Here is a 12,501-nt window from a genome sequence, read left to right on the forward strand (position 1 = left end):
CAATTCTCCTAGCCACCCCCCATCTACTGAATCGATTGACGTCGTTTACGCCGGTGTTGCAGACCAGTCCTCGGTGTGAAGAAATGAGTCGGACAAACAAGGCCTCTGACAGGGAAACAGGCAGAGAATTGATAAAAGAAATTGTATGGAGAAGTAAGGACTCTCTGCTATCCACATGCTGTTCTCGATGTCGTCTTCTGATGAACAATGGGCAGATTCTACGAGTGCGGCCAAGCGGGGGGTCTGCCATTCAACAGAGAATCAAACAGCTCTTTCTAGAGGTAGCCATAGGGATTGTTTATATATCTTATGGCTGTGTGGGTCAATGGGACTATCGTCGCAGCTGTGACATTGTTGGTTCTCTCACTTGAAGTTTAACTTGAGGTTCGCCGGAGAGAACTATTGTGCAGCCAGAGCTCATAATGAGATCAAAATACCAGATTCCCAATGGCTTCTTCGAGCCTCATAGGCTGGCAACATGAAAAGTTTGCACACTGCCACAGTTTCTAGATCTGTATGGTGGATAGACGGCAGAGTAATAGGTCGAGACAGCCTCGAAGTGACTGATTGAAAGCCCTCAAGGTGAGAGTTACTCGATTCACTGGATCTAGCTGTTTCGACTCAGCTATTTACTCTCACTTTGGGCTTGCCTTAAGGTGTCTCCTAGTGAACCAGGGCCTAGGTCACCTTTATTCTTTTAGGTACTCTAAATATCTGTCTTTTCTTCATCGGTCACACCCTCCTCCAACCTTCATTCTATTTTGCTATTCAGATACACAAGAAAGGAGAAGTCTTAGCAGGGCTCCAACGTCAAGTTCATTATCCCAATAAAAAATCCCCAGGAAATAACCATGGGGAAGATAATGAGTTCAATGCTAGACACTGGCCAGGCCCAGGCGTCCCTGAGCAACCTGGAACAGATGGAGGTGTTCATGAAAGCAGAGCAACTAAGTAAGTTGATATCCTTATATAAAATTCCTCAAGAAGCCCCGTCAGGCCCCTAGTGAAAGTAGTCACTAGGGGTTGCATCGTCAGGCCAACATTCACGCAACCAGACAAGAAACAAAAACCCTTAGGCGAGCACTCGGTCTTTTTCTTCTGTCTTTCCCTCTCCTCCCAGTTTTATATTCTCCCAGTCGTGCTGTCACTTTTGGAGTCTTCTACGAACTCAAAAAGTCTCCCAGACACTCTAACAAGTCTGACACGACCTTGAGACCTTCCCTACTACGCACTTCCTTTGGCTACCCTCTTACAGATAAACCCTAGCCTCATTTGCTTTGCTATTTCGAACCGTCTCTCCCACAGCATGACTGACGTGACATTATCAGATCCCCTTCATAGTCCTTCGAGTACAAGCAACTTACCTGCAGACGGGCAGTCACCCAGCAAGCATCATTCAGAAGAACCATGCAACATGAAGAAGGAGGAGACCTCCGAAGGTGACGGTAAATCTCTCTTCTGATTAAAGACCTTATGGCCCTTCACTGACAGAGAGACCTAGAAATTGCTGACAATATCCTGGCTGTGGATCGATCTCCGCCCCAGGAGTTGTCTTCTTCCATCGCGTCCCCCGATAGCGAAGGGCTCCCCCAAACTGAAAACAAACAGTCATATACAAATGACAAAGCAACAGAAGCCACCATTGTTGATGATACAAGGTTGCCTGTTGATCTACATTTAGAAGAAACATTCAATACATGTAAGCCTGGTTCCCAGCACAGAAATGAGCCTCTTCATAACCCTTCTACTGAATCTTCTATTCAACCCAACCACTGACAACATCCAGCCTCCGCAGAACTGACCGGTGTCAAAACTGAGGGCAACCTTTCTCGAGAGGAAGCCCAGAGAGTCCGCAGAGAATCCGTTGACTTCATTCGGCAAAGAACTTTTCAACGAGAGTTGGTGGTTCTAGAGCGCCAGCTCAGCGCAAAGCAGGACAGGCCCTCCGCTATGCAGCCCCAGCAGCCGGATGGAATAGAGAACCAAGAGTCTGTCGAAACCGGGACAGAAACGATAAAGTCAACCGACACCTCTGTCGCTTCATGGAAGAAAAAGAAAAAGAACAAAAACAAGAAGAAGAACAGGAACAAGAGCATCAGCCAGACAAGTGAAGGCCCTTCTGAGCAAAAGAATCCCTTCATCTCCGATGAGACCAAGCAGGACATTGTCGACAAGTCTCTGTCTCTGTCTTTTAATAATAATGTTCAGAGCCTGTCTCTCGCTCGTTCTCTTTCAAATGCCTCCGAGCTCTATCCATCAACTGAGAACAACGATAACATTTCTGTTCAAGGTCTCTCACGAACCGACACTTCCGATTCGCAGACAGATGATGTGATCAGTGACGATTTCAATGCTTCGGAGGCCACTGTGTTCCAGCTAGAGGGGGATGAAGATACCGCAACCCAGGATTGCCAGACAAAGTCCATGATGCAGCGTTCTCCCAGCCAGGATACAACCCTTATCCCAAAAGGCGAGGAAGAAAGCGCAGCACCTGAGACATCTCAGAACTCCGATAATAACGATATTCCGTCCGCCCGTGTTGAAGGCACCTGTTCTCAACTTGAACCCACCTCCTCGAACGATGCAGGCGTATCAAAGAGCGAGCATCGAAATGGGAACGGACCCGAATCCCAAAACATCGATACTGTCAGAGAGCACAACGATATCCTAGTTCCTACCGACAACCTGTCTCTAGCGGATCAGGTAGAACAGCACGAAGACCAGCTGGGAGAGCGACAGGACGCAGCTGCAACTACAACTACAGCATCAGGTTCCGCTTCTTGTGACGACCAACCTGTCAATGGTAATGTTCTTAATATCGGAACTGGTGAAGCCTCTGAAAACAAAACTACAAGCAAATCGGCCAGCTACAATGTCACACAGTCCAAACCAAGTTCTGCCGTCCGTTTTCCTCCTCAAGATACTTCTTTCATGTCGAAATTGTCAAAGAAGAACAAACGCAAGACCAAAAAGTCCACAAATCCGCCTTCCACACCTAGACAAGTTTCACACAGAGGGCAACTCCATTCAAATGCAAACCGAGACCAGCTCTATCCGATCCATGAAGCGCAGCATAGGATTTCCCCATTTGAGAACGGTTATGAGCGTTCGTATGAACCCTCAATGGCCTCCTCTTCTAATCATGATGTTGACACCATTGCCTCGGACAACTACGGCTCGCCAGTCTCTCAGCAATACACTGAAGCAGAACTAGCCCCATTCCCCCCCGGTGATCCACGCAACGCGGTCTCGGCCTGTTTGTTAAACCCTTATGCGATGTTCTACCCTCGCACCGCCATCCCACTACAGCAAGTGGCACCTGAACACGCCCACCCAACAAGCAACGTCTCTTATACGGCTGCCACCCATACTACAGATCAGCCCAGCAGAGTGCAGTACCCAAGACGGGATATCCTCAACCCAGTCCGCCCGCTTGATGGCCCTCTTCCCGATCCCAACGGACCGACCGAGTACTGCAACAGACCTTGGGTCAGACCGGAGGGATTCTGGTACCACCTGGACACTGTTGCTTTTGAATGCGACAAGGCTGGCTGTGAGAAGAAGTGTAACCTGTGGGATGGCGTGGCGGTGATCTGTCCCGGGTGCGGGCCGTACTCCACGGTGCGGTACTGCGGGAAGCAGCATCTGTTCGAAGATGTCAAGTCTCACTGGCTACGGTGCCGGCAGTCGACGTTCACACACCCATGCAAGGACAGCACCATTCCAAAATCTGTTCGCAACAGTGCGCCGATGCTGCCCAATATCTGCGCGTGGGACTCGCCCGAGCGGCACCGGCAGGCCGTTCATTTCGCCATGGATCGCACAGGCGACTACTTCATCTTCGCCGACTGGGAGGAGTACCTAGCTGCAGGCATGCCGCGCAACACCGTTGCGGTGCGATGCTCGACGCGCGTGCTCTGCACTGTCTCCTTCGAGGAGGGAGACATGAAGGATAGGGTCCGCCGCCTCCTCGGAGCCTGTCTCGTAGGTAAGCTTTCCATCCTCATTCCTTCCTTCCTTTCTTCTTTTCCTTCTTCTTCTTTTCACGACACTAACATGTAAAACAGCATGCCCCGAAGTGTTCTGGCTCGCCCAGTACATGTACCAAATGCTACGGGACCACCTCCGGTCGACGGGTAAGTGGAGCGAGGAACTCAGCCAAGCATTGAAGTACCAGATGCAGTATGAGTTCTCGGTCCTCCTTTACCCGGACGCCGTCGGTAATCGACACGCCTGCGAAGCGGAGTGGCTGGGACTGGGCTACCGTCACTGCCGGGACGCAGTGTGTCGTGCCGAGTACTCGCCTCTCCTGGGCACGACGGTTGGACGCATGGGCCATCGCCAGACGCTGGAGACTCTCGAACAGAGCTACTGGCTGCTGCGCGCGGCCCGGGCGACCCATCCGTCTGTTGCTCAGGTGCCTGCGCGGGTACGAGGTGAGGGCTTCGAGGGGGTGGAGTTGGAAGACCGTCGCCTCTTCCGTCGCGGAGAGGGCTGGGACGGCATGGGGACCGGGGAGATGGAGATTGAGGGTGTCAACTGCTAAAAAGAACCGTTCCCCATTGCCGTCCCAGTTGTTACAAAGAAAAGGAGGGGAAGAGAGGAGGGGAAGAAGAAAGGAGGGGAAGAAGATAGGAGGGGAAGAAGATAGGAGGGGAAGAGAGAAGAGGAAGAAGAGGAAGAAGAGGAAGAAGAGGAAGGATAAAGTGAAGAGAAAAGAGAATGAGGTACAAAGCAGGTTTATTTGAACTAGGGCTAATTACGAATGTACTTCTTCAAGCCACGCAGTCTCTCCTTGGCCGTCTCCAATACATCGTCGTTTTTGCAGACGGCAAAACGCAGGTAATCCTCCGCAATGTGGGTGTTGGCGTCGGTATAGAACTCTGTCGGGGGGATAGCTGCGACGCCCACCTCGTGGATGAGGAACCAGCACAGTTTGAAATCGCGAGGGCGGTTCGCAACATGGGGAGGAAATTTGTAATCTTCTGGCATCTTGACTGCAGCCATATTGACAAGGACAAAGTAGCCGCCCTCGGGATCGGAGTACTATGTTTTCATTAGATGATTAGTCTTGAGAAAGAGAAGAGAGAAAAAAGAATATCAATGCATACCGGAAGGCCTAGTTCATCGAATACCGCGCAAAACCGCTCAATCTTTGCCTTCATCTCCGCGCGACTAGCATCCCAGAAGCCCACCTTGTCCGCCTGCTCGAAGGCGACGGCTGCCGCCTCCTGTAGTGGCGAGACGCTGCTGTAGCAGATACGAGTGTGCGCGGCTGCAACGTACTTGATCAGATGGGGAGGGCCGATGAGGAACCCGACACGCCAGCCCGTCGCGTAGAAAGCCTTGCCGGCCGATCCCACAGTGAGGGTGCGTTCGTAGAGCTCGGGGGAGAGAGTCGCGACTCTCGTGAAGGGAACGTAGTAGAGACGGTCGTACACCTCATCAGATAGGATGATGAGGTTGTATTTGATAGCGAGCTCGCCGATGCGTTCCAGCTCGGCGCGAGAGAACACCTTGCCCACGGGGTTATGGCTGCTGCAGTGAGTACTCGGGCGGAAGAGTGTGTTGTTCGATTCACTTACGGTGAATTGAGGACCTAGAGAACAAATTAATAACCTTTCAATATATGGCTAGACTGTCGGTCTTACAATCATTTTGGTCTTGGAGTTGATCGTCTTCTCCAACTCCTCGAAATCAATCTGCCACTCCGCAGCAGACGAGGTTCGAACTGCTCCATCCTTGGGTGGATGCAGAGGAACATATCTGATCTTACCACCAGGCATCTCAATATTGCTTATATATCTATCGTCACGAATTAGCCAGGTTCAGGATTAAAAGGAGGAGTCAATGTTACTGGTCAAAGAAGGGCTCGAAGATAATGACTTCGTCGCCGGGCTCAATGAAGCCCATGAACGCACTGAGCATGCCTGCTCCCCTCAGCAAATCAGCCCTCATCCCTCATTCAACTGGATTGATTGTAGCTCTCAACCCACCTTCGTTTGCCCCAGTTGTGATCGTCACCTCGGTCTCCGGGTCCAGTTTGCGGCCAAACGAGGCTTCATGGGCGTCCGCAATAGCCTGCTTGAGGCGTGGTCGACCCTATTGCATTGTGAGCCTCCGTCCAATATTTATTATTTCCATTCCACGATGGTGTTCCACGTATGCACCTTGGTCGGCGAGTATTGGTTGCAGTCCACGCGATCCAACGCTGCCTTGGCGGCATCCAGGGCAAATTTCGGGGGATTATAACCACTACCCAGCGTAAAAAAAAAACCTGTCAGCGTCTCACAATCTCTGTAGAATCTTCTCATGCCCCAGTCTTTCTTACAAAAATCCCTGTCCCATGTTCACAATGGGCTGCACCGGCGAGGCAGCCGCTGCTTCGTTAACAATCGTCCTGTCCACAACATAAGCATTAGCAGCGTACTCGCAGCATGGGACTTTCGATAAAGATTCCAGTTTACCAGACATCTTGTCGCTGGCCTGCAACCCTCGCCGCAGGCTTGAAGGGATCACCACGAGGGGCTGTCGTCGACATAGCTCTGACTCGAAGCCCAGCAAAGCGGGGTCGAAATACACGCAGAGAAGCCCGATAAAACGTAGGGAGGGCCGAACAGGTATTAGATCCGAGTACAGAGGGAGCGTGCCGAACAAAATACATCAGAGAACGACCGTATATAGTCAAGACACGCGCACTTTGGGCCGGAGGAGATAGCGACAGGAGCGTCGCGGGGAACTGGGCAAGATAAGAAGGTCTCTTGGAGTCATTGCGTTTGTTTTGTCCGTCTCCCCTGCCGGGCGATTGCGTGCTTGGCCCGCCCAAAGGATTCCCAGAGGAAACGACGTTCTGCCACTGAGGATGGCTTTCTATCTGGACTGGCTTTTGACTCGGTCTGGATTGATACGGTCGACACGCCTCTTTGCGTTAATTCCTCTGCTTCTGACGCGGTGGAAGGTCCTGGTGTTGCGGTCGCCCAAGCTCAGTTTCGGTCGAAATCGTGGAACCATTGAAGGGATATCGAGGATCTAGTCTAGGAATTAGGATATAAATCAATTAAATCATGTTGAAAGACCGTATTTTGGCTGTACGATTCTCTCACCAGTCAAAACAGATGAAACCGCTGGTTGAGCCGGACAGAGCCTGTTAAAGGCCAACAACCCTTCTGTCGAGTATCTGGAGACATAATTCTGGCAGAGGATATGATATGTGAAATCCAGAAGAAACAACATCTCTACTTACCAGCTGGTTTGGTGTCTTGCACTGAAGTCGCTGTTCGCCCCCGTAAGAGGACTCAGCTTCTCCCCTCCACGCGTCGAAACGCGTCTCACTCGAACCATCCACCACAAAACCATCACGCAGCACGCCAACAGGGCTCTTTTGATCAACGCAGACATCTGTGGCAGTCAGAAGATATGGTCTCGTGTCCTATCTGCGGGAAGTCTGTCCCGTCCGTGAAGATCAACGACCACATCGACTCCGACTGCCAGGCCTTCGTCGAAGAACCCGCCCCGACGTCTACAGACGGATCGGGGTCGTCGTCATCGCAAAAGTCTGCTGTTCCCAGTTTCTTTCAGCCATCGTCTGCTCGCAAGAGTCAACAGGCTGGCCTGTTGCGAGACCCGCCGTCAGCCCACCCTCCGAGCCAATCCCCGCGAAACCTGAACGGAAAGAGGTCGTTTACGCAGGAAACACAGTCGACGTTCGATCAGAATGGAGCACGAGCTGAAAGGCCGTCGTTGGCAACACTGGCGGCAGACTCTCCGGCCAAACGGCCAAAGGTCAACGCGTTTCACAAGGCTGCCCCTCTGGCGGAACGCATACGGCCCCGGAGTCTGGATGATGTCTGTGGCCAGGAGCTAGTCGGCCCCAACGGGGTGCTGCGAGGACTTATTGAGGAGGACCGGGTGCCCAGCATGATTCTCTGGGGCAGCGCAGGGACCGGGAAAACGACGATTGCCCGAGTGATTGCCTCGATGGTGGGCAGCCGGTTTGTCGAAATCAACAGCACAAGCTCCGGGGTGGCGGAGTGCAAGAAACTGTTTAGCGAGGCGAAGAGCGAGCTTGGGCTGACAGGACGGAAGACAATCATCTTCTGTGACGAGATACATCGCTTTTCCAAGTCGCAACAAGATGTCTTCTTAGGCCCCGTGGAGAGCGGGCAGGTGACGCTCATCGGAGCCACCACCGAGAACCCATCTTTCAAGGTCCAAAACGCCCTGCTCTCTCGCTGCAGGACGTTTACCCTGTCGAAATTGACCGATAAGGATATCCGGGATATCCTCCAACGCGCTCTGCGGGTCGAAGGGCCCACCTATTCGCCATCGGCCCTCGTGGACGACGAGCTGATACAATACCTGGCCACCTTTGCAGATGGAGACGCGAGAACCTCGCTCAACCTACTCGAGCTGGCTATGGACCTCTCCAAGCGGGCGGGAATGACCAAGGAAGAGCTGAAGAAGTCATTGACACGCACCCTCGTCTACGACCGCGCCGGCGACCAACACTACGACACCATCTCCGCCTTCCACAAGTCCATCCGAGGCGGCGACGCCGACGCCGCGCTGTATTACCTTGCCCGCATGATCCAGTCGGGCGAGGACCCGCTCTATATTGCCCGGCGCCTGATCGTCGTTGCCTCCGAGGATATCGGTCTGGCGGACAACAGCATGTTGACCTTGGCCATCTCCACGCATTCCGCCGTTGAGAAGGTCGGGCTGCCCGAAGCTCGCATCAACCTCGCGCACGCCACCGTCGCCATGGCTCTGTCCAAAAAGAGCACCCGCGCCTACCGCGGTCTTAATAACGCCTTGGCCGCTCTCGATGAGCCTGGTGTCGCCGGTCTTCCCATCCCACTGCACCTCCGCAATGCTCCCACTCGCCTGATGAAAGATCTCGGATACGGAAAGGAATACAAATACAATCCACATTATCTTGATGGGCAGGTCGCCCAGGACTACCTTCCAGACAAACTGCTTGGCTGCCGCTTTCTCGAAGACCTCGATCTCGGCACCCAGATTGACCCGGATTTGTGAGGCCTCACAATCAGTATCGACATCCACAAGAGATCCATGGATGAATCCTATCTTGCCTCAGGCTGCAAGTACCTGGTAGCTACGTCATTGTCCGGTCAGCCAATGAGCGTGCGGGATACGTGCAGCTTAACCATCTCTAGGTGCGACTAAGCCTAATCAGGCAGTCTGTATGGGGGCAGCAGGTCGTTCTTTCACTTCCTCTATGCTTCTTTCCATATCCCTGAGGCTTGTCAAGTCAATTATTCGCTACTGTCAGTGCAACAGCTGGTGCCGTGCCTAACAGGTCCGAGTCCTCCTCCAATGGCCTGGCTTCCACAGGCTTCACCGTCGTCTTGTGCGTCCCAGGCCTCGGTTCAGACCCAACGAGTGACCTTCCATAGCCAGGGAGGCGTGTCAATCGATTCGTCTATCGCTCCACGAAGCAGAGAAACCCCTCGTCTAGTTCGCCCACACTGTCAGGCATTTGAAGATCTATCCCACTATCTCCCCGGTCAGATAGGTGTCCAATATAATCCGCGTTACCCTATGAATAGCCATGTTTCTTGTACGAGTGGGTGGGCACCTGGTATCGAACACAGCGGTTCCTGGGGACTAGGAGATCCCACTCACGATACCCATTCGTATCTGTCTCGCTCAACTAATATTCACCTTCAACCATCTGCCTATTTTCACAACAACACCATTGCGATGGACGTCGGCCAGGTTCCTGTACCTCGGGCTCCAGGTTTACCATGTTCGAAGGTGCATCACGACATGTTCCAAAGGCCTGGCCAATCTGTGTCTACCCCCTTGAGAGTCGCTAGCGCCACTTCTTTTCCTGCCTATCTCCAGTTTGTTATGGAGGACCCGGAGACCAGACACCGAACTTTGAACGACCTGGGGCGGAGAGCACGAGGGGAAGGTAATAGGATTTTGAAAGGAATAGGCGGTGCTTGCCTTTGGTGTTATCGCAGTAAGGTCAAGTGCGGGCCTGTTCGCCCCTGTCCCCCTTGCCAGAGCGGTAAACGACGGTGCATTAGAGACCTATCGCAGTTATGCTTTTTCCCCAATGCACGGGACGTTTCTGCTGCCTCTGCTGTGGATAGCTGGAGGGGCCCGCTCGCAGCGGCTCGCGCTGTCTTGGACGGCCTGAAGGAGAAATCCGGCCCATGGCCACCTGGGCAGGAGATCATGGTTCAATTCCGGGATCTCGATACCAAGAGAGTCCATACCTGTGTCTTTGATATCTTGGACATTGCAAAGTTGGGCCAGACTTCCACTTGGACCTGTTGCGCTCCCGAGGAAAAGCTGATCCGGGCTTCAATGAAATATATCCCGTTTCTCAACTTGGGCAGCATTGATCCCCACGTCACTCCACAGCCACTCATCAAGTCAGCCTCGGAGATGTATGATCTACTGACAGGAATTATCTGCCTGCTGAATGCCCAGATTTATGTGAGCCCGACACAGGCTCGTACGGGAAGAATGCTCATGTTCCAATTAATCCTCGCCTATGTGTATGTCCTATCGAAGAAATCCGATGGGTTCTGCTCGCTCCTATCGACCGAAATACGCCGGAGAGGGTTCCGGGAGGAAGCCCTTGATGTCGTAATTGAACAAACACCTACATGTCTCAATGATGACTGGGCTGCGGCAGGCTTGTATTTTCGAGTCGTCGACAAAATCCTTAGTCTGCAGCTGGAATTGCCCGTCTCTATCATCTTTGATGAAATCGTGCTTCACCTGAAAAAGGTCCGTGCCGACCTGTGGGGGTTGTTAAAGGCCCTTCCACATGGCCAACCGTCGAGCAAAATGACGACCAGGAACTGCCTGGATAACCATATTCCTGCAATCCCGGATGTGCAAGCCTTCGACGTGACACTTTGGCTGGATTCACCGGGATCACCTGCACCCCATGAAGAGCACGCTCCTAACCTTGACTCACAGTGTCCCTATGCCATGCAGTCATTACTTGGTCTGGACTACAGTGACGATGTGCCGTCCTCTCCTACAGTCACTGACTCATCGCAGCAGACGCCATCAGACCAGACCTTGGGCGAGAACGAGCCAGGAACCCCTCTTGGAGACAAGTTCGGCCCTTTTTGAGTGGGATGCTGGAGACTCATAATTCCGCTTTCATCACTTCCCAGTTCTCTTGCTAGATAGTGCTCATTTTAAGCGTTCCTTCAGTTAGATAGAGCTTCTACAACTAGTCTGAGTCTAAGACAATAATTACTATTCAGTAGTGATGGTACAACAAATAACCACGAACAAGTAATCTCAAATCAAAAAATCAATGCATATTATTATTCAATTCCTATAATGTAGTGCAAGTGTATCTTGATCCTCTGTACTTCATAACGCTGTGTTGATGTCCGCAGCGTTTCATGTTGACCGCCTCGCGTCTCGCGTCTTCCTCCATCGCCCATCCACCATCCAGTCCGCACGCAAAGAATTCTCCGCGCAGCCAGCTCTTCTCTGGGCTGTTCAAAAAACAAACAAAAGGAGTGGAAAGACAGGGAAAGACAGGGAAATACAGGGGAAAGAAGAACAGGGGAGACTTGACTCGCGACAGACAATGGCTTCGCAACAGTTCGCCTCACGCTCTTACGCCGGCGGGAAACTGCCCGACCGATCCCTCGCCGCGAACCCAGCGCCTTTTAGCACCTCATCGTTTGCCCGGCATCGCGCCCTGGGCCAGCCTGCCCCGGGCGACTTCGCCGCGGAGCCAGGCAAGGCCGCGCAGCAGCAGGGACCGACGCCCCCGTCGCATTCACAGACACATGGGCCGACGCAGGATAGCCCGTTGAACCGGTTAAGCGAGGAACAGAGAGAGGAGATCGGAGAAGCAGTGCGTTTTTTTTTTCTTTTCTCTTTCCGTTCTTCATTCTGAATAACCCTTTTTCTTCTTTCTCTTGATATTCTAAAATACGACTTGCTAACGAATCAGTTCACCCTGTTCGATCTCGACCGAGACCGCCACCTAGACTACCACGAGCTGCGCGTCGCATTCCGTGCTCTAGGCTTCACCCTCCCGAAACAAGAACTCATCTCCCTGCTGACGACGTACGGCGTGCCGCGACCACAAGTGCAGCAGCAACAGCAGACCGGCGGCGGAGGGGGCGGGGTTCCCAACGCATCCTCGACGGCAGCGACCAAGGCCTCCTCCGCGCCGGGCTCGACGAACCCGCACCACCCGTCCAACCTACTGATGCCGCTCTCGGCGTTCCAGGCCGTCACTGCGCTGAAGATCCTAGAACGCGACCCGCGCGAGGAGATCCTGCGTGCGTTTGAGCTCTTCGACGAGGGCGGCAAGGGGTACATCGATCTCGAGGACTTGCGGCGTGTGGCTCGCGAACTGGGCGAGACGGGCCTCGAAGAGGAAGAGCTGCGCGCCATGATTGAGGAGTTTGATCTGGAAGGTGTCGGCGGTGTTACTCGTGAGGCCTTTGTGAGTATTTGTTGGCAGTAGTTTTTTTCTTTTTT

At 52.9% G+C, this 12,501-nt stretch overlaps 5 protein-coding genes across 5 annotated transcripts; 4 read left to right on the forward strand and 1 right to left on the reverse strand.

Annotated features, from left to right (window-relative positions):
* Window positions 1-790: 790 nt before the first annotated feature.
* Window positions 791-4,729, forward strand: ASPZODRAFT_164971 (hypothetical protein). The gene is made up of 5 exons (XM_022726693.1): window positions 791-951; window positions 1,329-1,445; window positions 1,502-1,699; window positions 1,787-3,988; window positions 4,068-4,729. Exons 1-5 carry the CDS (start codon window positions 852-854, stop codon window positions 4,544-4,546), a joined length of 3,096 nt encoding a protein of 1,031 aa, XP_022583974.1. The 5' UTR covers window positions 791-851; the 3' UTR covers window positions 4,547-4,729.
* A 26-nt stretch (window positions 4,730-4,755) lies between these two features.
* Window positions 4,756-6,541, reverse strand: ASPZODRAFT_14180 (hypothetical protein; the record flags this gene model as incomplete). The annotated part of the gene is made up of 9 exons (XM_022724785.1): window positions 4,756-5,046; window positions 5,112-5,535; window positions 5,586-5,599; window positions 5,652-5,805; window positions 5,858-5,930; window positions 5,997-6,102; window positions 6,171-6,255; window positions 6,332-6,400; window positions 6,468-6,541. The coding sequence occupies 9 exons, from the start codon at window positions 6,539-6,541 to the stop codon at window positions 4,756-4,758; spliced, it is 1,290 nt and encodes a 429-aa protein (XP_022583975.1).
* Window positions 6,542-6,897: 356 nt separating this feature from the next.
* On the forward strand, window positions 6,898-9,186 carry ASPZODRAFT_1496550 (hypothetical protein). The gene is made up of 2 exons (XM_022725509.1): window positions 6,898-7,032; window positions 7,107-9,186. The coding sequence occupies exon 2, from the start codon at window positions 7,204-7,206 to the stop codon at window positions 9,034-9,036; it is 1,833 nt and encodes a 610-aa protein (XP_022583976.1). The 5' UTR covers window positions 6,898-7,032; window positions 7,107-7,203; the 3' UTR covers window positions 9,037-9,186.
* A 537-nt stretch (window positions 9,187-9,723) lies between these two features.
* Window positions 9,724-11,121, forward strand: ASPZODRAFT_14182 (hypothetical protein; the record flags this gene model as incomplete). The annotated part of the gene is made up of 1 exon (XM_022724789.1): window positions 9,724-11,121. One exon carries the CDS (start codon window positions 9,724-9,726, stop codon window positions 11,119-11,121), a length of 1,398 nt encoding a protein of 465 aa, XP_022583977.1.
* A 472-nt stretch (window positions 11,122-11,593) lies between these two features.
* ASPZODRAFT_14183 (hypothetical protein) lies at window positions 11,594-12,487 on the forward strand (the record flags this gene model as incomplete). Its single annotated transcript, XM_022724792.1, has 2 exons — window positions 11,594-11,866; window positions 11,966-12,487. The coding sequence occupies 2 exons, from the start codon at window positions 11,594-11,596 to the stop codon at window positions 12,485-12,487; spliced, it is 795 nt and encodes a 264-aa protein (XP_022583978.1).
* Between the last annotated feature and the right edge of the window lie 14 nt (window positions 12,488-12,501).

The sequence above is a fragment of the Penicilliopsis zonata genome, assembly GCF_001890105.1.
Source record: "Penicilliopsis zonata CBS 506.65 unplaced genomic scaffold ASPZOscaffold_3, whole genome shotgun sequence".
NCBI lineage: Eukaryota > Fungi > Ascomycota > Eurotiomycetes > Eurotiales > Aspergillaceae > Penicilliopsis > Penicilliopsis zonata.